Source organism: Polypterus senegalus, chromosome 4 (genome assembly GCF_016835505.1).
Source record: "Polypterus senegalus isolate Bchr_013 chromosome 4, ASM1683550v1, whole genome shotgun sequence".
NCBI classification, from domain to species: domain Eukaryota; kingdom Metazoa; phylum Chordata; class Cladistia; order Polypteriformes; family Polypteridae; genus Polypterus; species Polypterus senegalus.
This window is the reverse complement of record NC_053157.1, coordinates 189,243,850-189,269,750: the sequence shown is the minus strand read 5'-3', so window position 1 is coordinate 189,269,750 and position 25,901 is coordinate 189,243,850. Positions and strand designations below refer to the sequence as shown.

The following is a 25,901-nucleotide window of genomic DNA, read 5'->3' as shown; positions in this document are numbered from 1 at the left end:
ACAAAAAGCTAATTATAATGAGAATAGCACCGCACTGAACCAATCATATGGCTATAATAGAGTTAGAGCCACATCACGTTGGGTTAATGCACACAGCACGGAGCTGGCAGCAGAATATGTGCAAATGTTTGCATTGCAACAGCCGTGCATGCCAGTATGTCAGTTGTGGGAGTGAGAAGAGAAAATAATGGGGGTTTTTGGGAATTCAGCATTATTGAAGACGACACCCCAATGGACAAGGACATTGTTGAAAAGAAGGGTTTGAGGAATTCAGTAGCGTGAAGATATTTTGGCTGTTTTAACGTCTGTCAAGAAGCAGAGTAACACGCTTTTGATATAATTTGCAGTACATGCTCCCAAAAAAGATTGGTAATACCACTGATCATTTGTACCATCTGAAACAGTGCCATCCTTCAGAGCACGCACAATGCAACTTTACAGTCAGAGACCCAAACAAGCACTGGGATTTCTTGTGCCTTTCCTTTTTTTGCCTTGAAACAAAGTAGGTAGGAATACAAAATAAATGCTTATTTATTTGGAACTGACCAAAGAATTTACTTTGAGTAAAGCTTTAAGATTTTAGTTAAATATTTAAGATTTTTGAATTAAGATTTTATTTTATTTACTTGGAGAGACAGAGAGAGAGCGCTTTTTTTTTTTAATCAATTCAAGTCATACAGGCAAATACCTGCTATCTAATCCATTTGAGCGGAACTGTTAACCAGGGATTTGACAGATGAGACGTGCCTCTGTGCACAATTAATCATTAATGTGTTTGTTTAAAAAATATGTTTCAGTCTTAAAAACAAATACATTAAATATATACCTCATGAAACACCCAGAACTTTTAATTATACACTGATATGGATTTTGGCTGTGCCGTCCACTCCTAATTGCATGAATAACATTCAAAGCAGTTATGATATTTCTCTCCACAAGTTATTCGTTTTTGAACTGTATGATCATGAATACATTTACAGCCAAACCAAGTAGGAAAACTTTGTTTGACTCTTTTATACTTTGAGTATAATGTATCCGTATTTAATGTCAATTAAACTTGTTAATTAATCAAAATAAAAGTAATTATGTTCTAAAAGCAAGGGCACATAGCCAACTCAGCAAACGTTTCTCAATAGTTGCAGATATTTAAAGATACAAATAACAAGAAGTTCTACTCATTCTGAATGTGTATTAAAAGATTTAGAGAAAAGTGCATCCTGGGTTTAAATTTTACACTCAGTGGCTCTCTGTATGGAGTTTGCATGCTTATATATCTGGATTTAGTTAGGTACTGAAAATAGAAAGGCATGAAACAAAAATTTTGATGCTATAATTGCTCTTTTTATGTTATATTAGAAGACAACATAAAATGAAACTTGATTACTTTTTTTTTTTTTTTTATATATTTTTGTCCAGCCATACTGAGAATTCAAATACTTTTTAATGTAAGCCAATTGTATTAACTTATAGATACACAAAAAAAAATTGTTTCTGCCATATTTACGTTCTTTTACAAAAGTCATAAACATAGGAAGTTAGCAGGTTAATATACAGTATAATATATTTATACATCTGTGTGCACACATCACTTTGGGTCATCAGGATTAAGAATGTAACCAAACCTTACTTTTACATTGTGCTTTTCACTGTGAACCATCCATCATCCAACTCACTATATCCTACCGTGCTATTCAATTAACTTATTTGTAAAACATGAACAGATGTAATCTGCTTAGAATGCATTTGCTAAATCTTAGACCAAAAGCAGGAATATATGATGGATTTACAACTAGGGATGCAATGATTAGTCAACGTAATCGAAGACGTCGACTACAAAAAATCGTCAATGTGTCATAAACAGAACCTTCAATAGAGGCTTCTGTCACAAAGAACCACATTGGTTTTGTAACTGCAATGCACTACATGAACATCTGGGGGCACTATCGTTTGTTATTGTTTGTCAAGACTGCCCACAGTCCTACCAACACAAGCATCCTGGAGCTGTGATGCCACCATCTCTCAAAAGGTAAGTTTTAGCGAGTAAAGTTAGTGTCACGTGTTGAACGTTGATGTTTGTACTATAATGTGTATATCAAGGTTTTTGACAATGATATTTAACCCTTAAACTGACACATACTTGGGGATTAACGCACCCCTGGACGCCAAATACTTTTTAGCTGCACTTTTTAAGTAAACATCACAATTCACAAAGAAAATGTGAAATTTTAATGGAACACATTTTTTATACTGCAAAACTCTATTATTACATGTTCAAGGTGCAACTGAAGCCATTGATGAAATTCAGTAAATCACCAAGCAAACTGCGCTTGAACTAGGTGCACGCAAACACACAGAGGTACACGCTAATGATTGCAGGCTCGTCTAGTGCAGTGGCTGAATCCCAGAGACAGTGGTCGTGAGCTGGCTGCTCAATGAATATATGGCGCTGACTAATCAGCTCCAGTGTGCTAGCAAACTGCTTTGTTAAGCAAATATAGCCGGTTGCAAGGTTCAATGAATGTACGTTGCCAAATATATTCGCCCTCTGCGTGCGGGCAAATTGCACTGAGATAAGACTATAGCCGGTTGCAGCATTAAATGAATATACATTGCCGAATATACTCGGCTCCAGCATGCTGGCAGTAATTAGCTTGTTACATATTTTAGTCCGTTATTTTTTTTATTTTGGCATACTATAGTACATGATGTGATAAACTACTACACTTTTCCTTCAGAGTGTGGTAATTAAAACATCTTTCTCTGTCTGCAAAATCATACTTGTGTATTCCTGCTACCTCTACTCCCTCTGAGCGTCTCTTCTCAGCAGCTGGGAACATTGTCTCAAAGAAGAAAGCCAGCCACACACCAGAGCATGTCGAAAATGCTCATGTTCCTGCACTGCAATCAGGAATATATGAACTGGATTTTTTATAAACTGTACATTATTGTTTTATTTTATTTTAAATGGAAGCTTTATTTAAACTTTTAGACTTTAAAACACACCAGTGGCCATTTTTGGTAAATGCACTTTTTTTGTTTAAAGACTATGTGTATTTTAGTTTGCATTGTTTAATGTATTTCTTTTTTATTGTGATGGTCACATGAATATAAAACATCTGATTATTTTCAAATTCATATGTTTCACTGGTTATTTTAATTTAATTATTATTAATTTTAATCGTGTTAATGCAGAGACATCACGGTGACATTCACAGGTGGACAGACGTGAGCAGATGAGGTAAGACATGCACTGGAGCCCAGAACAGGATGTGCAACCACAGGTCACAGGCATGAAATAATCATGACTAATCGAAAAAAAAAATTGAACGATTAGTCAACTACCAAAATAATCATTAGTTGAAGCCCTATTTACAACATACTCATTTCCTAGAAATTCACCAACAGGAAAACTAAGCTGGTGTATAGCAACTTGGTGTACCTTTCCAGGTATTTGACTAGCTTGCATCGTTATCTATTTAGCCGTCTACAGCGGCTGTCAGATGAGTAAAAGAAGAAAATATACAAGTTGAAGTGACCTCTCTCAAGATACATTTGAAATAGTGCACTAATACAGAACTCAAGTTGCACATAAAAGCTTAGATTAAAGACAGAAAAGAATACAAATTCACCAATGCATTTTCAAAATCAAAACATTTGTACAGTGCACACTATTGGAGAGATCAACAAAAATGTAATATTGCTCAACAAGTTTCCTTGAATAACAAATGTGCCAAATTTCAACAAAACCAGTCCACTGGGGCCCAACTAGTTTCATGTAAACGAACAGACAGACAATCAATTACAGCAGGTGCTTTTTGTATTATATGCGAACTAAAACAACATAAACATTAAAATGTTACAAAAATTCAGATGGGAACAGGCCATTCAGCCTAACAAAGCCTGCCAGTCCTATCCAATTAACACTAGAATCCCTGAAGCCTATTAAACTTGCAATGCAGGGCCACGTTACATTCCCTCACACCTCTTCATCAGCTTCTTTGTTTAGCAAATGTGTCAATCAGCACAAGCACCAAGCAGGCTACTATTCCATCCCCTACTGACTCTAATGAAGTCAGTTGCAAAGTTCTCCCAGCTCAAGTTTGTTTATTTGGGTGTGAGGTGCCTTGAAGTGTATAGGGTAAATAATAAATAGTTATTTAGAATACATACATTTCATGTGTATTCCATGTCTACAACAATGTGGGTAAATGTAGGATAAGCGGAAATGCGAAGCAAGAAATGCTGAACATAACTAAAACACAAACTTTTTCATGTTACAGTAATAACAAAATGCTGATGTGAAGTATATAATGTGTGAAGACTGAAGTCCAAATAACATACTCTGTTAAAGAACAGTCACTGATTACATCTATAAACTGTAGTAAAATATGTAGAAAATTAGCGCCATTTAATATGAGTAGCTAAAAGTTCCCCATTATTAATATCCTCCTGTGATCTTGGCTTTTCAGTATTATTTAAAAGATGTGAATTGAAATTACTGTCTGCATTGAGGGGATCTACAGCATGCCCCTAAAATAAGGCTATTCTCCTTATTGATTTTTAGACAAAGCCAGATGTCCAGACTAAGATATGGCTCATAATCCAACTGAAGACAACTTGTCACCCCCTTCTTTTCTGTTATATGTATCCTCCCTAAAAAAATTGTAACCATCTATGTTATACTCAACCCCTTCCTTTTATTGCTATGATATTGTTATCCTAATTACGCTCTACTACATAAAACCAACTCATTTGTTTTTAATTTTGGTACTTCTAGCATTAAGGCAAGTTATTTTACTTTTGATTTTAAACTTTTGGTTATGTTACTATTCATATTTGTTTTTACACTGCTGTTCATCAACTCATGTACAGTTCTAAAGCTGACCTATTCTAAACTCGCTTTCCCTACCATTCCTGAGTTTACAGTTTTTGACTAACCTAACACCTCTCCAACACACCCGAGCCCCTCTGGTTCAAATGTAACCCACTGTGGTAGAAAAGGTCTCATTTCTTCCAAAAGGAGACCAAATGCCCCATAAACCTATACCAAGATTTGAGTCACATGTTCATCCTTCTGATTACTACATTCATACCTGGACTCGGTCATTAGGGGAATTTGCATGCCTGCCTACCACCTCAGTCTTTAGAGGCACCATCCAGCTCCACAATAACCTGAAAATGGTTTGAAGCTTCCATTTCTGAGATTGATGCCCCATGACAGTGTGTACCCTTTGACTTGTACCTTGTGACTGTGATCCACCTAACTATACCTAACGTCTTCTCCCAAGTCTCCTTATTGGTGCATACCATCTCTCTAAAGAACACTGGGCCAGGTCTAGCAGTTCTCTACTACAACACAGGAGTGTTATCTCCTCCTCCAGTTCAGCCACCCTGTGCTGAAGGTCCTGGATTAGCAGTCATCTCCTGATGTAGCCTTCAAGGAGGACTGATTCTTCCAAACCATTTCCCAAAAAAAAAAAAAAAACCCACATGCAACAGGACTTGCATTACACTTGCCTCATTTTTAAATTTTGGCATTTGGATTATTACACTGCTCAAATGTTTTTAATTAAATTTAGACAATTTAAATTATTTAAAACAATGGAATAATGAAATACTCCAGTTATTGAACATCTCCTGGCCCCTTATTCGCCAGTAATGCTCTATCCCACAACTATCTGCTGTATGTCTTCCTTTGAAGTTGTTAAACATTACCTTTTTCCCCCTATCTGTATTCTTAATTTTGTTCCCCCCTTATTACTTCCTTACTTTTAAGCTCTCCACTGATATTGTTTATATTTCTTTCATTTAATGAACCCTTACGTTGTTGCCCTCTTAATTGCTGTAGCTTTCCTAACCACCAAGAACTGGTCTATCAAGCTCTTTTTTTTTTCTGTACACCCTACTTTCTTCATACTGAGAAAACTCTCTTACTGATATCAGCTATTTCCTTACTCTCATCTGTTTCTATGGGTGCTTGAGCCTGATCGGTCACACTAGATGCCGGTTTATTTACAGTGGAGTCCCACTCTTTACCGCTTTGAAGTCAGCTGCTTACCTGTCCATAAAATAAATGCTTTCTTTTAAGGAATGAGCACACCTGTCCTCACTTTTAAGCACTAAATGGTGCTGTATCCAATTATTCTTTATATGCCTTAATTCTTACCACTAAAGAATTGCTGTTGCTTTTAACTATTCAATGCTACAATGCCAGTTATTTATTTACAGACTTGCCTGTTTGAACTTTAGCTTTCTGCCCTGGCACACATTACCGACCCTTGTTTGGAAAACAAATAAGAACAAGCACAGGTTACTTTCCAAACGCTTCCCCAAACACAGATACTTTTGTTGCTGTGTGGGTGAGGAGAGGAAAAAAAAAAAAAAAAACCTTTAAAAATTCTCGCACTACTCTAAGTTGCAACCAAACTTGTTTTAGAAACAAAGTTTGTATTTTAATTATAATTAACTGTCATACAGCAGTAACACACTCCACACATCTTCACTTCTCCACACTTCTAATTCAACCATAAGGATGACATCAGCAGTCTACAACTCAAATGCAAAGGTGTCCAAAACTCTCCTATGGAAATAATTTCTAGACTGATTAAAAAACCATTTTCAGCAGCATTACTGGAAGGTGGAAGGTGAAATCAGAAGAACGTTAAACACAGCAAAATTTCAAATTATTAAATTAATTATTAAAGACAAAATATAAAACTTAGTTGGTAACTTTGCTTCTTAATAGGGAATTTGATATTCATTAAAGACAAAAATCCACAAACAACAAAAGATTGTCACATACTAAGATCCAGCATAGACGCAGGATAATTGCATGCCCCATGGTAGGCAATGAGGTTGATTTCCCTTTGACGTTGTTGCTGTTGGATGCGTAGTTTGGCTCGTCGGTGTCGGTAGGCACAGCAGCAGCTGAAGAGAATGAGGATGGTCCAAAGAAGCCAAAACCCTAAAAAAATACACACAGATATAAGAAATAAAATGTGGTGCTTGTACATAAAAATACAGCAAACCGAAAATCTGTTCCAGTCACTGAGCAAACTAATGGATATAAATGGACTACCACATTTATATTTGCAATCTAATATACATTCAAATCTATATTGCTTTTTGAATATTTAAAACTAAACTGAAAATTTCAAAAGTCTCCAGCCAGAATAACATTCTCCACATACAGTAATCACTGCGTGATTTTAGGCAACTAATGTACCTTTACGAAACAATTTTGTATTCTGTTGCCATAAATAAGACTGACGGGCTTCTATGCCGTGAGAGAAGAAAAAAAAAAAAAAGAGTCGTCTTAAAATGTTACAGTATATGAATTAGACAATGCTGTTGGCATTAGTGCTCGTTAGTTTATATTTCATGTGGAGGTGTCAGATTCTCCATGCACATAAACTGAATAAAAAGTGAAAGTGAAGAAGTACACCTCTCACACCATGGGTCTCTCCAGCTTCTCACACACAGTGGGTAGCAGCTACATTTTAGTTGTATTTCCTGATAGACTACATGGGCAAAGAATTATCATATTCTTCAGGGATTCACAGTTTGTACTAATCTCAACTATTCTCCGCTGCTTTTTCCAGTTCTTCTGTGGTGGTGATTTGTGTCAACACCCGATCAAGGCACCTTACAGCACCGTGTTGATGGACTGAAGGCAGGTATTTTAGTTACCCACAAGACCAACATCATCAATTACTATCACGTAAAACCTGAAAACAAAGAGGACTGATTTACAAAGTGGAGGCTGGGCAGTCTTTCTGGTCTTGGAACCTCTGCAGATTGTACAGGGTGGCCCAGATCTAATTATGCAGATCCAGATCATCTGGATGACTTTAATTTATGTGGGGACGATTCCAGTTCGGCGCAAAGACGATTCTTCTTGTCATCAGTTTGCACATTTCTCGATGGTCCGGGATTTTTCGGGTGATTTTCTATGTAATAAACTTAATAAGTTATAGCGTAATGAAAATTGCATAATTTGATCTGGACCACCCTATACTTTTCTCCAACCAAACTAGAGGGTTTTCTTTCCTATCCTCCCAGCCACCTGACCTTACCTTTTGCCTTTGTTACTTATTCTTATATTATTGTCTAATCTTATTTGTTTTCCATTTCATATAACCTTTTTTGCTGTCTTGTAAAGCACTTTGAGCTACACTGCACGTATGAAAATGTTCTATATAAATAAATGCTGTATAAAAATAATAAAATAAATCACTTTCTTCTTCACATATTTTATATACTGACAGGCCTTACTCAGGTTCTCCTGCCAGCACAAATTCTGTGTCAACCGCCACTCTCCATCATTAATTGCAATTAGCTGCAGATTCTTACTCAGGGATGACTGTGTGCATGTATCTAGAAGTGGATGAGATATATCAGGGATAATGCAAAAGGATTAAATAAGACTCAAATGATTATTCCAGTGGAAGAAATAATTCTTTGAAAAACAAAATAACAAATCATTTTTCTTATTACCGTACTTGTTTAATTTAAGGGACCCTGCAGACTAAAAGAGCATAATATGGCATAAATGGTATAAATGGTATCTTGTCCTGGTGATTTGTTAGATACCAGCCTATTTAACCTAAGAAGCAATTCTCCCACTGCAATTTCCAAATCAGTGACTCCTCAATCCCAGTTACTTATATGTAGTTAGACTTGTTTGTGCATAATAATGTATATTCAAAGCATTTGCTAGTTTACTGTCTCCACATTATAGCTCCCCTTTACCATTCTTAATACTTCTCATCCCTTGACTGTTCTTTCCTCTCTATTATTTAAAAAAATCGTAGGATGAGACAAGACATTTTTCAAGAGATATTTTCAAGTCCAGCGAGAAGAGACTTTGGCCATGAGATGTTTTTCAAGTCACGCCCTCCTCTCAACCGTCTGCAATCACACCAGGGGTGCGGAAATCCAACACCCGACTCATCCGACATGGGTAAATTGACCGTCAGACAAGTGCGTTTTTCTGGTTTTAGTTGTCCGTGGACAAGTGCAACTTTCTGGAGAAAAAAAGAATTATGTGCGCTGTGCAGGGCACATTTTTACCGCTACTTAGGCATGTTCTTCATGTCTCAAATTAGTCTTCAATATTGTTTACAAAATGATGCAGTCATTTTTTTCACGCTGACATTATGATGTAATCTGATGATTTTTCATTATAATCAATATATTATTGATAACATTTATTGTTTCTACATAAAAATGCGGTCATTTTACTTGCAATGCAAATGTTTTCACCACATAAAGCTTGTTAGGCAGTTAATCTTTTCTGAAATTTGCGATTTCGCGTAGGTTATGATATACTGAGGAGTTAAGAAATTTATTCAATGACAACATCAATTTTGATGAGCTGTCTATAGATCGTTTTTGATTACAGAATTTTTCATATAAAACTTGGTTTTGCGCTGTCAGTTTATTAAAAATAAAGAAGAAAACATTCTAATGGTTTCCAAATGTTCTGAAATATCTAGAAAAATCTTCACTTAGATGTGATTATATTTCCCCCCCAACAACATCGGTAATATTTACTTCTTTGGTAAATCAGTTCAGGAACCATGCAGTTCAGCTCAAGCAGAAATGAACAGCATTCACCCCATGCTGTCTGAGATGGTAAAGATTCTTTGGGGAGAAGATGTTGCAAGACAAAAGCTGAAGAACATGGCAGAAAATGAATCAGGACAGTGTTCTATATTATGTAACTGTAATATGGCAAACAGAACTAGTGTAGCTATAATGAAGGCATTGTTCATTAGTGAGATAAAATGATAAGGGAATCTTTTATATAATGTTCTAGAGCAAGGTGGCAAAATACTACTCCCTGAAATAACTTTTTTTTAGTTTTAAAATGGAAGGCAGTTTTGGTATCAATAAAAGAGATGAGAAAAAATAAACTATTTTTCACTTTTGTTATTTGCTTATGTGCAAGTGAATTTAATTGGTGGACAAGTGGATTTTCTAAGTTTACTTGTCCGTGGACAAGTAGAAAAAAATTTGATTTCCATACCCCTGCACGCACACGGTACTCTCACCTCTCATTCGTGTGAATGATTTTGTCAGACAAAGTTCTTGCTCTCTCAGCTCTTATAAATTTTAACATTTTCCTCACTTTTAAGTTTCCAATTAAAGAAGACTTATTCTGTCTAAATCTTATTGAAGAATTTCATCATGATGGGTTATCAACAGAAAAAATGAGTACACGAGCAATCCTAGCACCAAGAAACAAAGTCAAAGGAATTAACACCAAAAATGTTGAGCGGTTACACGGCAAATTGGTTAAATGCATATCAATAGACTATGCTGAAACAGTTGGTGGTGATCGCACGGAAAATGAAAACATCAACTTACAATATTCCGAAGAATATCTAGAACCGTTAACACCATCTGGTGTCCCATCGCACGAATTACTATAGAAACAAGGATGTACCCAAGAAAGGTAATGTAGTACATCTTCCAAGGATAACATTAGACAACAAAGATCTTGAAACGCCATTCATATTAAAACGTTAACAGTTTCCCATTAGAATAGCTTTTGCTAAGACATTTAACAAATCTCAGAGCCAAACATTCAAAAAAGTCATTTTATTTAATTGAGAGAAAGAAACGAAAAACAATCATGGGTAGTTATACATTGTGTTGTCACAATAAAAGTCCAAACAGAATGAAAATTCAATTCGATATTGATGAAAATTTAATTTAAGTATCCTGTCAGGCGATGCTCTGCCAAGTCTCTAATGCAGCCATCCTCAGGTCCTGCTGGTTTCTGGGTCTTGGCCCCTTAGGTTTTCTCCTCACCATGTTGAGGTCATACTGGCTTGGCCATTCAAGAATTTTACATTTTGAAGCTTTGAAAAACCCCTGGGTTACCTTAGCAGTATGTTTGGTATCATCAACTTGTTGTAGGCTGAAGTGCTGTCCAATGAGTTTGGAGGCATTAACAGGAACTTGAGCAGATAAGTTTTTATACATTTCAGAATTCATTGTGCAACTGCCATCAATAGTTACATAATCAAAGAAGAGAAGCATGCTAGCACCTATGGTAGCCATACATGTCCCCCCCACCATAACGGATGAGAGGGTATGTTTTGAACCTTGGACAGTTCCTTTTCTTCTCCACACTTTGCTCTTGGCATCACTCAGATACAGGTTCATTTTTGTCTTGTCTATTCACAAGACCTTTTTCCAGAATTCTGCAGGCTCTTTGAAGTACTTTTTCACAAATCATACTCTGCATCTGTATATCTGTTCATGAAGTCTTCTGTGGATAGTAGTCTCTAACACATACACTTCTGTCTCCTGAAGACAGTTTCTGATCTGTCACAAAGAAGAATCCTCACTATGCTAAAGAAAAAGCCTGTCATCAGCAATGGAGGTCTTCTGTTACCTACCAGTCCCTTTGCGATTACTAAGGTCACCAGTGCTTTCTTTCATCTTAATGATACCCCAGACATTTTGCTTAGGTAATCCTAATGTTTTCCCAATGTCTGTAATGGTTTTATTCTTGTTTTTCAGCCTCATAATGGCTTATTTGACTTTAATTGGCAGAGCTCTTGCCCTCATGTTGAACAACGGCAAATGCAGATTCTGAAGGGTAGAACCAGGCCTAGGTATCTTACGACTGCACTAATGAAGCAATGAAACACACCTGAGTAATCACAAACATCTGTGATACCAACTGTCCCAAACATTATGGTGCTCTGAAATAGGTGTTGTCATTTCTATATGGTATGGCTGAAATGTATGCAAATACCCATAAAATTAAAAGATACAATGTGCTCTTTAATCACATCTGAATTTTAACTATGGAGCAGAGGGATATATCAAGGAAAAATGCAGCTTTGTCCCAAAGCTCCGGCTCTCCCTTGTTCAGTATAATCAAGGTTACAAGCATGGTATTTGCATGCTCAGTACATTATTCACAGCAAAGCTTTTAAAATTATAAAAAAAGTAGCATATTTAGGGCCCTATGATTTCCATGATGCGGTAGGACAGGGTGTTCTGAAGGGCACTCACTGTCCTACTGCAGTCTCTGAATACAGCATCAAAAAAGGATGTAGGCTCCTACCTGATGAATGGAACTGCAAAATAAGGTTCAGTTGTGCTACTGCTTTTCATTAAAAGGAATGTAAAGTGCCATTTCATTTTGCTTGTTTTATTGCAGCTTGTGCTATTTACAGAAAAAAAAAATTAAAAAATCCAAAAATCTGAATTAAGGTAAAATAAAACAGTGAAAAACGAAAATAAAAAAAAAATAAAACAGAATTTGTGAAAAAATAAAAACTGATTCCATAGGGCCCTACATATTACACTTACAGGTCGGTCTCGGATAATGCAGATCCTTGGTAAATTAAACAAAAAATATGACAAAGGGCTTTTCCATTGCTTTCCAACACAAAGTGCATGAAGAAACTGAGCACAAATTCAGTGTTAAAGAAACAGTACATTGTTTGCGTCTTATTTTACCAGACCCAAAACAGTACTTGATACATTCTGAATCAAACCATGAAAAATTAGCAATCTCTAAAATGTATTTGCTACTCTGATTTTCTGCTTGGGGCTGATGGTTAACCTGATATCTGACCCAACTGATGGGATAATACCTCAGCTTTTCACTTTATCCAAGTATATGCCAAGCATAATAATGAATATATAAAACAGTCACACATCAGTTAGTCATGAAACAAAGGAAGTACTTGACCTTTAATTCAAGGTGTTCTACTTCTGAACAATGTTGTGTTCACGCTTGGTGCTTCTCATGAATATAACACTATCATCACGGCATTCCTGTAACAATTCATTCATTCTTGAGAGATAAGACAGACTGTTTTTAAAAAAATCTAGTTCCTCAAGGTTTCTCCAAATGAGCAACATAGGCTCCAAGTAGGATATGCAGGATTGTTAGTTATACCTTTCTGAACACTACAGCTGCCATTTCAGTCCAAATAATTTATAAAGCACATAAAACCGTGTGCTTCTGTAATCAATCCACAGGCACAATGAAGACAGACACTTATCCACTATCTCAAACTTTAATTACACAGCACCCTGCAATACTGCAACACCAACCCATAGCTACCCACACTAGTCAACTTTAGAAAATGAGAAAGGACATTTCCTGGCAGTAAAGTGAAATTCCACTTCACAAAGCTAGCGTCCACTGTACAGTATGATGGAGCAGTGGGAAGTGTGGCCACCTCACAGATTCATCATTGTAGATTCAAATCTCATACCCATTCATTTTCTCTGTGATGTTTTGCATGTTATCCCAGTGTCTCCATTGATTTTCCTCCTGACATCCCAATGACACCCTGGCTAGGTAGGAAAGTTACTTAGTACAATTACCTTGTTACTGCACTTAAGTACATTTTTGCATAAATCTGTACTTGAATAGATTTAGCTGTGGATGCTTTTGAATTTTACTCCACATTTTAGATCAAATATCTCTACTTTCTAGTCCAGTATATTTGCATATAGCGATGCATTACATTTTACTGACACGCGATTGTCTTATTCGTTCTGAAGGACTATTTTCAGTGAAATCGACTGACTAGAGTGCCATTGGAGTGTTAAATTGTACATGTGATGCTGCCAGTCTCTTTCGATTAGAACAGTGCTTCTTAAAACTATGGGTCATGGACGTCTGTGATGGGTCGTCACATAACTGTGTGGTATAATTAACCAAGTTTGTCCATTTCTGCATTAAGTTATAAACCTTACACTATTTACTATACTATTTGCAGCAGTGCAGGCTTTAGTTTCTGTGTAAATAAGATATACAGTAAGTATTCCCACCTTTCATCTCACAAAAAGTGAAACAATCAGTCAAACTGAGAAGACCAACGGCAAAGACACGTATAAGAAAGGTGGAGAGAGGAGGAAATGACAGATAAGCTTGTGAGGTGAAGGTACTGTGGTGCTAATGTGAAATGTTAACATGAAAAAAAGCAAATGTGGCTTTAGGAGGTGACAATTTGCTGGGTTTTGGGAGGGATCGCTCAGTCAGTAAAGTGAGGGTGTATCGCTAGAGCTGTGGCAGTGTTTTATACTAAATGAAGTTTCAGTGGCCATGAACAACTGGTTGTTTCCTCATTAGTTGTTCGCCTTTATGGCATACATTGTATCTAAATCTGCAACTGTGCAAGTATTAAGTTTAACATGCATTAGTTAGGAACAATTCCTTCTTGTCACATTTTAAAGTAGTGCAATAATAAACAACCTATTAGCAGTGTGAAAGACTTTTATTTTAATACTAGCCGATTACCCAGTGGCTTCACTCACCGAGTGCAAGGGAAAAAAATAAAATGTAGTATATAAATTATTAAACAGTAAAACATTAACATGTAAGAAGTAATGATACATTGAGCAGTACTGGAGTGCTTTCGGGTAAAGCACATTTTAAAAGGCGCTATAACACAACAGGTAAGTAGCACTAATAGCAGCTTAAATGTATTTGGATCATCTCTCGGTAGCAGATCCCTTGTGAAATGCATTACGCGGCCACTGTGGTATAGAAATTACATTTTCTATGAGATCCTGCAAATTTCTTCATGACAACCTTGCACTATGTGACTGTGATTTAAGAGAAAAATTATTCTGAGAAATGTAGACGCTGCCCTTCCGTGTTTAATGTACAGAAGGTCCATTCCCAAATCCAAAACTTAACATAAACAGGTCGTTACATCATCTTAGATGTAAACCCTCCGTCTTCTTAAAAGAATTCATCACAAAAGCAACCTTTTAATGTTGCAGGGTTTTAGTGACCTGAACTCACCTTAAGGGACAGTACGTAGTCGTGAAGCGCAATTTACAAAGAGAGTCCTGCTTTGATGGCGCCGATTACACTCATTTGCAAAGATTTCCAATTTCCCATGTTGTCGTAAACAGTGCGAGAAGAGAGGACGCCGCATGAAACTGCGAAGTTCTCGACCCGGCAGAGCAGCCCGTCATTCCACGCCTCCGAGCGTCCACTTTGCTCTCGCGACCCCTCTCTGCTGAAGGCGGTGTCGTCTTAACATTGTTTACAGCTCGGCGTAGTTAAAAAGTAGAAAGACGCAAAGCTGTTTTCCTCATCTCTCCTACTGACAAGTACTGCCAATTTAAAAAAAGTTATAAATGTGGCAGTTTCTGCGACAGTCCCGTGGATGAATAAATAAAACTTCTCTGTCAGAACGTGCCTGGCGGTGAACGGGTCAGCGCTGGAGTCCAGAGAGGAGGGCTGGGAGAGGGTAACGTGGGGCGCACTTCTATGGGATAGATCGGCGTATTTGTGTTTACTTCTTTTCAATATCAGTAAAGTAACTCACACAAATAATAACAATTCATAAAGACGATAGAAAAATCGCATCCACAAACGAAGTGATTTGTTCCTGTATTATTTTCTGTGGTCAAACGTATATTCCGTTTTGCGTGGTCATACGTATTATATTATATATAGATAAAAAGTGCAAGAACACCATAAAATATCAAAAGGGTGAGAGAAACAGTAGACATCCAGCACATTTAGGTCAGCACAGTTAAACATTTCAAACTGGACTGTTCAATGATTCGGCGAGATTATCCCATCACACATATAAAAGTACACAGTGTATATATTTTTAGTAATAACTTAGCATTCTCCCCCTCCATTAAATAAACAGTTAAATAATAACAGGAGTATTTATAAATATTCGCAACCTTGTTTACAAAAATGTACTGTTAATGGTGAAACACATTTGAAAAACACTTTTTGTTGTTATTTAAGACAAGATAAATAAGCAACATTGATTCATTACATTTTAACTACTTTATTCCTTAGCTAGTGCCATGAGTCAAATGATTTAAGTTGACCTTTCACACTATGCTTTCAGAAATCGTCATATCTTCAAGTCACACCCAAGAAATTCTCTCTCTCAGCTTTACTAAAGCTTAAACTAAGTATTTCCACGGTCAGTGATACATCTCAGAACTGTGTTCCTGTTATGAATGATAATTGTTTTAGGTTCAAGCCCTAGGTGCTCTCTGTTTTCACATGGGTTTCTTCCCATCATTCAAGGAAATGCAGGCTACTTGAATTGCTATGCTGAATTGACCCTAGTTTGATAGTGTATGTGTGTTCACCCTGTGATGGGATGGCATCCTGTCCAGGGTTCGCTCTTGCTTTGCCCCAAATGGTTGCTCAGAATTTGGAATATTGATAAAGAGTATTGTTTTACCAAAACATTAGTTCTCTTTTAGCAATATTCATGTGACAGAATTATGCTTGAAAGTAAACAAAAATGTACTTTTTAATTGTATGGCCATTGTTATTGTCTCTTGACTTTGTTGTCTCTATGATAATACAGTAATCCATCCTCGATCACGGGGGTTGCATTCCAGAACCCCGCGTGACAGGTGAAAATCCACAAAGTAGAAACCATATGTTTGTATGGTTATTTTTATATATTTTAAGCCGTTAAAAACTCTCCCACACTGTTAACATTATTAGAGCCCTCTAGACATGAATTAACACTCTTTAGTCAAAAGTTTAAACTGTGCTCCATGACAAGACAGAGATGACAGTTCTTTCTCACAATTAAAAGAATGCAAACATATCTTCTCTTCAAAGGAGCGCCGTCAGGAGCAGAGAATGTCAGAGAGAGAGAGAGAGAGTGTGTGACAGAAAAGCAAATAATCAAAAAATCAATACGTGCTGCTGTTGGGCTTTTAAGTATGCACACCACGATAAAGCAGCCGCAACAGAAGGGAGCAATGTGAAAGTAGTCTTTCAGCATTTTTAGAGTAGCGTCCGTTCCTTCTAGGCAAACAGCCGCTCTGCTCACACCCCCTCCGTCAGCAGCAGAGAATGTCAGAGAGAGTGAGAGAGACTGAGAAAAGCAAACAATCAAGCACCGCTCGGGAAGCACATCGCATATCATTGAGGAGTTTAATTTAATACGTAATACATGCTCTGATTGGGTAGCTTCTAAGCCATCCGCCAATAGCGTCCCTTGTATGAAATCAACTGGGCAAACAAACTGAGGAATCAGGTACCATAAATTAAAAGACCCATTGTCCGCAGAAATCCACGAACCAGCGAAAAATCCATGATATATATTTAGATATGCTTACATTTAAAATCCGCGATAGAGTGAAGCCACGAAAGTCGAAGCGCGATATAACGAGGGATCACTGTAATCCTCTTCTTGGGTCCCAGTATAGTACAGATTTTCTAATTTTGGTACTCAGATTAAAAAGTAAAAGAACCTCTGTTTTAGAGGTTTAAGCCAGGGGTTGCTCTAATGTGTGATGCTGTCAGCCTCTTTCATTTAGTATATGTTTAAAGTGCAAGTACCGCCAGTCTAATTCATGAGTCGTTCTATTTTGAGCTAATTTATCAAGGAAGAGCAAAGGAGAAGTTTGTCATTGATCATTTTCTTATCTATACTAATAAAAGGCAAAGCCCTCACTCACTCACTCACTCATCACTAATTCTCCAACTTCCTGTGTAGGTAGAAGGCTGAAATTTGGCAGGCTTATTCCTTACAGCTTACCTACAAAAGTTGGGCAGGTTTCATTTCGAAATTCTACGCATAAGGGTCATAACTGGAAGCTATTTTTCCCCATATAATGTAATGGAGTCTTGAGTTGGAGATGGCCGTGGGGGGAGTTTCGTATGACATCACGCCTCCTACGTAAGTACGTAGAGAATAAGGAAGAACTCCAAACAGCGATGAGCACAAAACGCCATTTCACAATTGAGAAGGCAGAAAAACATTATGAAGCAAATGATGCATACAAGCATATTCATAAGTACAGCTACTGCGGAAACAAAGCACGGCGTGAACCGTAAGTTTATATTAAATTAAGTTCATAGACAGGCTGCCACTAGCGTTTGTAATTTAGTGCCTGCCCATATAAGGCCGTCCATCAGCGGCAATCCAATACAAACACTGCCGGTAAATGTTCACGGGTGAAGGACTGTGCTTATGCAGAGGAAGATGAGATGGTCAGGGTGGTGTTTGGCACAAACTCATTGAAACTGCGAGAGAAACTTTTAAGTGCGGGTCTTAGCTGACATTACGAGATGGCACCAGTACAGCTGGGAACCTTCGATGCAAGAACACCAAGCGGCTCACGTGAACTGACGCAGTGCACAGACTAAAAGCAACAGTTCCAAAGAGTGCTGAACAAAAACCGAATTACACAATTGAGAAGGCAGCAAAAAAATATGAAGCGTCTTATACATACAATCATATTCATAAGTGCAGCTACTGCGGAAACAAAGCACACGGTGGAAAAAGTGAATGTCCTGCTAAAGGAAGACAGTGTAAAAAAACCCGTGCATGCAGTTTGTCACATCACAGATAAAAGGAAGGCGAGCTGTTTATTGATGCAGTAAGGAACTAATCGATGAATGAAACCTCTTATCTTTACAACGATTGACAAACACGGAATGTAACTTGAACACATCCTACAAATACGAGCCTGATTGAAAGAAATAATGATAATCAAATCCTTGATGACAGCAACATTCAATAACACTCACAAAACAATTACTGTATATTGACAATCATGTTACGTTATTTTTAAAATGTTCCCTTTTCTTTTCATAACTTCTACTTCTCCACTGGTATACGGGTATATATATAAATGTATATATATACCCCGATCTACAATACATACTTTAGCATAGACAAGCCACACGCCGTGGTGCAATTGTAGAGTCTTAAGCCTCTAACGCCGACATTCGAGGTTCGATTCGAGAGGGATGTACTGACTATGTACGCTACCGATTCATTTTACCTTCGCATCTCCTTGGTTTGGGACGTATGAAAAATATTAGGTTAACCAGAATCATGTTACGTTATTTTTAAAATTTTCCCTTTCTTAGCACAAGCACAGCTGAGAAGCTTCGATGCATGTACTCCATAACAGCGTTAAAAATAACGCATTTAATCACACTTTCAATTCCAAGCAAGCGGGAACTTTTGTCAATGCATGATTTCCTGGTACATCCATTACACTGATGCACACATCACAGCTACAAAAATGTTAGAGTCGGAATAAAGCGTTCCTACGACTGATCATTTCGACTACCCGAGCGAAGCCTTGATAAAAGCATGGTTTTGTGCACACTGAAAAGCAAGCAAAATTAGATGCATTACAGAAAGCGGACTTTGTGGCTCTTACTGGGGATCATTGGACTTCCGTGACCGTTAGTAATTCTAAATACATCTAATTACAAAATGTTCAATGATCACACTGTTTTAGCCTAATGTACAAAATAATTTTGGCTAATGTTACTCAGAGTTTAAAGAGTAAGCTGGTCAAATTACCTTTTATGTTTCTGACTTATTTTTTTAAGAAGAAAAACTGCACTTTATGTTGAAATTTTGGTTATTATTATTTAAAGACAATACTATTCTGAAAATGTACTTAAAGTACTTAAACTACCACTTTATTTTTAAGTCTGCCCAATTTTAACCAGGGATGATATTTTTGTTTCTGTTTTGAATTCAAATGCAGTTTAAAAGCTTTTTTTCAGAAATTAAAACAGCTTCAGTTTACAATATTCATGTCCATGTCTATTATTTGATTCTGTAAGCCCACTAAAACCGTTTTAAATTAAAAAAAAACATTTGCGATTTGGGGCAAATTTACGTGTCGATTACATACGATTAATCAAGATTAATTCTTACACAGCCTCTAATTAATTGGATTAATTTTTTTAATCGAGTCCCACCCCTAATATATATATATATATGTAGATATATATATGTAGATTTGTATATATATGTGTATATACAGTATATATGTAGATATGTATATGTTGTATATACAGTATGTATATATGTGTGTGTATATATACAGTATGTGTATATATGTATATATATATGTATGTGTGTATATATATATATATATATATATATATATATATATATATATATATATATGTATATATATAGATGTATATATATATATATATATATATATATATATATATATATATATATATATGCCAGCAACACTCATGACAATGACAAAACAATTACATTAACAATCATATTGCGTTATTTTTAAAATGTTTGCTTTTCTTTTTCATAACTTCTTTAACATACTACTTCTCCGCTGCGAAGCGCGGGTATTCTGCTAGTTCATAATATAAGTACAATAGGGTAACAACACGTCTATACTAAAAAGTAATAATTGTTTTGTTCAGCTTATTACTGGAATTGTTATAAACAGAATATATAAAGATAATATTAAACTAATATGTATATCAGCAGAATCTGTATCACTCTTAATAAAAATGGCATAACCTACATGATTTTTGAATTTGACTCAATATACTGTACATTCAGTAGGCAAACAAAGCCATATTATACTGGGAAATCAGGAAATACATTTGGCAAGTACATTTACTTTAAGTATATTTTTAAGCAAGTACTTTCTTACTTTTACTTAAGTAAAAAGATCAAAGAGGTATTTTGATTTTCACTAGAGCAGTGGTTCTCAATCTGTGGGGCGGGCACCCTAGGGGGGCGCGAAGATGTGAAAATATGAAAAATACATCTATTGAAACCAAAACAAATTAACTTAAACTACATTCTGATACTAGAAAAATAGAGTTAGATAAATGTCGATAAAAGTTAAGTAGGTATAATAAAATATGCATCTATGATATATCATTAATTAAAAAAAGAACAAATTGGTATTAGTGGGCTACATTCAAAAAAACATTAGGGAGGCACGATTAAAACTGTTATGAAAACTCGGGTCACAAATAATTAAAGGTTGAGAAATGCTACACTAGAGTGTACTTTGCTCTTTTGTTTGTATTTTTACTTAAGGAAATTGTTTGAGTACTTCCTCCATCACTGCTGGGGATTCTAAACTAGCCCTTAGTGAAAGCAACCATGTTTGTATTCATAAGTGTTCACTATCAGGGCTTGAAATTCATTTTTGGGAAAAAAAAGGGGGGGATTTCACACTCATGGGTTGGGTTAAAAGCCCATCGCTGAAGCAGCACATTGATTAAAAAATAATGCGTGACATATTAGTGTTACAACTTCTTCTTTGTGATGTTTACAGATGTTTATACAATTCTGAGTAGATAAAGTAGTCAGCCAGTCTTTAAAACATTTCCACTCCTATTTAGCCAAAAAGGCAGACTTGCAAAAAAAAAAAACTACAGAAAGTTTTTTTTTTTTCATCCACACTAGTCGATTCCGGTTAATTGGACCACCGGTTAAATCGGACCAGCCGCTTATTCAGACCGAATCCTAAAGAACCGAAACAGATCATATTACATAAGCCTAATATTGTTTGCTTATTTAGACCAAAATTCAGTTTAATCAGACCAAAGAACGTGACAGAGAATAAGAAAAAGAAGCCACAAGTCACCCGCGGAAAGCGGATGTAAAGCGGGTCAGCGACATCGGAGGATCCCTGGGCTCCCAGGAGAATTTATGCTTTTATCAAAGGTCAAGAAGTCGGAAAATTTGTACCAAGTGCAAACCAGTGGGGTTGAACATGCCTGCCCTTTCTTTCCTAAAACGGACCGCCCAGTAGCCGGCGACATGAAGTTGAGCGTAAACAAGTGCAGTGCGTCAACAGAATGCGTCAGATCACACTAGACAAGTTCTTCAAACGTTGACTGGAATTTGGTAATGTAACCTTTTTTATTGTGCTTCACATGCTGAGTGGATCGTTTCGAAGAATTTGTAGATTTCTTTTTCAATAAACAAAGTTGTAAGCAACCGTACATGTATATGTATTTAGTTCTTGTTTGTACGTTCGTCATATGCGTGTGCAGCACAATAAAAGTCATAATGACATTTTAATATGTTACTTATAGCACGTCCCGTCTTGGTTGCGCATGTATAGGGCATGTTCATGTAATCGGACCAGCCGGTTATTAGGACCAAAATGATCGCGTCCTGATGTGGTCCAATTAACAGGAATCGACTGTATTGTTTTTTTCTCAAAAGTACAATATTCTGTAACTTTAAGGGGACTAAGCGGTCCATATAAGGCTGTGTGAATGCTGTTGTTAATTTAAGACATCAGAGATATTCAGTTAAAATATAATTAGTTATTAGCTTAAATGCACAATGAATAGCAGTTCCACCTTACAGATCCTACATACTCAGTACAAGTCCAGGACCTGATTCTCTCTGCAGAGTTTGAATGTTTTCCCTGTCTTGTGATTTTTCATTTTTTTTAATGGGTACTTCAGTTTTCCTCACACATTCTTGAAACCTGGAAGTTTCGCAAAATAGTCCCAAGGTGGGTGTAGATGTGTTTAAGTGAACCCTGCAATGGACTTGTATTTTGCCCAGGCCCTAATCCTTTGCCCAGTACTGCCAGGACAGGCTCTCTCTGCCTGTTCCTCTAACATGGAGTAACTGGGTTTGTGAATATTTATTACTTTTTTTAGTTTGCCACTGAACATACAAGGGGAAGCCAAGCTAAAGTTAGAAAATGGGGTTTATCAGAAAACGGAATGAACCTTAACAAAACTGAGAATATCCATTCCTCAATGTACTGTAGTCTCCACCCTTCTCAAAGCACTTGGGCCACCTGCCTGGAAGTGCCTGGATTCCAGTAGAATACAAGGTTTTGTCTTATCCTCGCAACCACTCGTGCACCCGAGTTACTGTCAAACACTACATGCCTAGGGGTGCTACAGTCACTAGTGCAAGTTACTGTGACTTGCTGGAGACCAATGTGAAGCCTGTTAGTCAATCCAAGCAGCGGGGACTTCTGTCTCACGGTGTCCTTTTGCTGCAAGACAATGCCCGCCCACACACTGCTAACACCAAGGCTTGCCTGGAGAAATTGAAGTTTGAGGTATTGCCACATCCTCCATATTCACCAGATTTGGCACCTTGTGATTTCCACCTTTTTAGATTGCTAAAAACACATCTGGGTGGTCGTCGATTCAAGACAGATGGATGACATGAAGAAAGCTTTCATTCTGCTGGAATTCAGGCATTTCCAGGTAGGTGCCGCAAGTGCATCGAGAAGGGTGGAGACCACTTTGATAAATGACATTATCAGTTTTGTTAAGGTTCGTTCCACTTTCTAATAAATCACATTTTTTAACTTGAGCTTGACTCCCCATCGTATTTGCTTTGAGATTACCAGGAACTGTTGCAAGAACTAAAGTACACTTCTAAAAAAACAAAACAGAGTGTGTTAATGTTGGAATGTATTGGTGAATTATAAAAACCACAGGGCACGGTAAATTACAAAGTCATTTTTCTGCTAGATTATCCTACTTTTCAGAGTTAGAGAGGTGACAGCCATTGCCACAGTTGCTTATCTTGAAGGTTATCCTTGAGCACAGTTTATCTTTTCGTATCACTGATTTTACTTTTGAGTTTTAAAGGTAACCAGTCCACCACAAACTAAGGAAATGACAAATTGGCAGCTGTCAGTCTGTTAAACAAACACTCTTAATTGTCTTTGAGTACTGATGTGCGCTTGTGTAGTTCCACTAAAAATATGAAATGATGCAGTCAAAAGTAGCTGAATCTAATACGTGTAAGCTTAACAAAATAATGAAAAATTTCAATTCCAAAACAAATACAGCACAATTATAAAACAGTGAACTAAAAATGTTGAAAATTCTTGCAACAAAGTAAGCAAGACTGCTTCCCAAATAAATACGTACATGAAACTAGCACATGAAGAATCTGAATTTGCAGGAATTAATACATTTATGCTGAATATCCAGAATCTCGTGCCAAATTCCAAGCCCCAACTATAATGAACTGCTGCCATATCCTGGTCCGTTTACTGCATAGTACCCAGTGATGGAAGAAAATGCAGTTAAAAAAGGTTAGAGAATGTTAAATGGTGCCCTACTGCAAAGGCACTATCCTTCCAGATCAGTGCTACTAACGTAGTTCAAATGCACCACTAGTCCTTACCTTTTAAGTAGTGAAGAAGCAATTGTCATAAGCAGTATATTGGACTGGGAAACATGGTTCATCTATCCACCAGGAGCTCTCAATTGAACACGATTACTAAACTTAGCCGTGGAATTGGTCCCATTATATTTGTTCTTGTTTGAAATGTCAGTTCTCATTAGATTATTTTTTTTCACTCTTGGGCATGCCAGCCCATCAACCATTCCACAAACAATATCCTAAGTGTAAAGCTCAATACATTAACCCTTAAAATTGATTAATATACAAACCTTTCAGGGGATAGGAAACTATCAAGTTCATAGCCATGTAAAACACTTCACATAAACCAAAAGAAGTATAAAACTTGCCAGTCATTAAAATAACGTAACACAACTTTTGAATATGGACAGGGTACTTTAATATATGATCTGTTAGTTTATTGGGGTTACAATACAAAAACAAAAAATTGATTATTTCACACAAGCAGCAAGTAAGGCTGGAAAACTTACACCACAGTTCGTAGTAGTATGTACAGCATCCTGTTTCTCCACAGCAGTGTCCTGTTTCACACTGATACCCAGCATTGTTATTTACTCCAGGACAATACTTAGGACTGGCTATAATGGGCTGGCTGGCACTTCCAGGATACTCTGGCCCCTAAAATACAGACAAATATGAAAATATTACACTCTCCAATTTTTTTTTTTTTTTAAATCAATTTCATCGTAAAACCTAGTTACCTTTTTTTCCTGCATGAAGTTAAACAAATAGTATCATCATCATAGGATGAAGTCAAAATAGTCTTTTTTTTATGAATAGCAGAGACAATGTAAAGTAGATTTGATGTTCTTACGGACAAAAATATGTGATAATGCTGCATAAATACAGGTCTTCCGATGTACATAACAGAAGGCACAGAGTACTTTTCTGGGGAGGGGAATTGGCAGGGAACCCCAACAACAATTTTCCCAATAACTACATCACAATGCAATAACAAAAAAAATGTAATGGTTAAAAAGAAGCAAATTAAATGTAATAGCTGAGTGAAATAGGAATATCATTTATACACCATGCTTTTTGCTTATTCTCATGTTATATTTAAAAATAAAAATAAATAAAAAAGGCATAGAACTTTTAGGAGTGGAATAAAACAAGCACTACCTGGCATCACCTGGGAAATTTACTAAGACAGTGAGCTTCAGTTAAAGTACAGAGGACTAATCTGATGTAACAGAAGCACTTTTCTGCATACAATGTTCGCCCCCCCCGAACTAATATTAGTTCACTGAAGCTTGTTACTTTTGAACTGGCCACATATAATTGCCCATGAGTAAAACATTCCTGCCTGACTTGGCTTTTGTTGATGTTCACTGTAAAACACAATTTTAGAGAAAAAGATTTTTCTTTTATAATTCAAACATATAATTAGTAAGAATAATGTAAAATTTTGGGCATAAATATAATTTCTCCCTGTAGTATATCCTGTAGAAATGGCAGCTTCACATTTGAATGCAACACTTTGATATTAAATATTTTAATATTATAAAAGTTCAGGACAAAGGTCAAAAGTAACATATCCTCAACTGTGGTTTACTTTAACTTATTATATATGGCATTGATGCTAACATCCTGTACATTTACAAAGTGCATACAATGAACTGAATATTTTAGACACTGTACAGAAAAGGACAGCTGAAGTGAAATATTATCAACTATATACAATGAACACCTCGTATATTTCATATTGTAGGAGTTGAATTTAAACCCTGGTTCGATGTGCACCTAGCATTTGATGCAGATGCACTGTTCAAAAGAACACAGCTTCATGATTTTCTGGGTCTGTGCAGAGTCTTACATTTTCTAAGGTTATGCTTAAAGGCTAAAGGTGTTATTTTGATATTATGATAATGGTTTGAATTATTAAGAAAAGGCAATTCAAGTAACTTTATAGCAAAATAGGAAAAGCAAGCCTTGGTATTAAAAAAAGCCATCTTTTAAAGTGTG

The 25,901-nt window shown here is 36.5% G+C and overlaps 1 protein-coding gene across 2 annotated transcripts in view; it reads right to left on the bottom strand.

Annotated features, from left to right (window-relative positions):
• Positions 1-25,901, bottom strand: part of LOC120527883 (WW domain binding protein 1-like) — a 62,091-nt gene that overhangs the window by 16,121 nt on the left and 20,069 nt on the right. For both annotated transcript variants that reach the window (XM_039751803.1, XM_039751804.1), the window contains exons 2-3: positions 24,407-24,554; positions 6,803-6,964 (exon numbers count right to left, since the gene is read on the bottom strand). In XM_039751803.1, the coding sequence (XP_039607737.1) occupies positions 6,803-6,964; positions 24,407-24,554 (310 nt within the window). The remainder of the gene's footprint in view (positions 1-6,802; positions 6,965-24,406; positions 24,555-25,901) is intronic.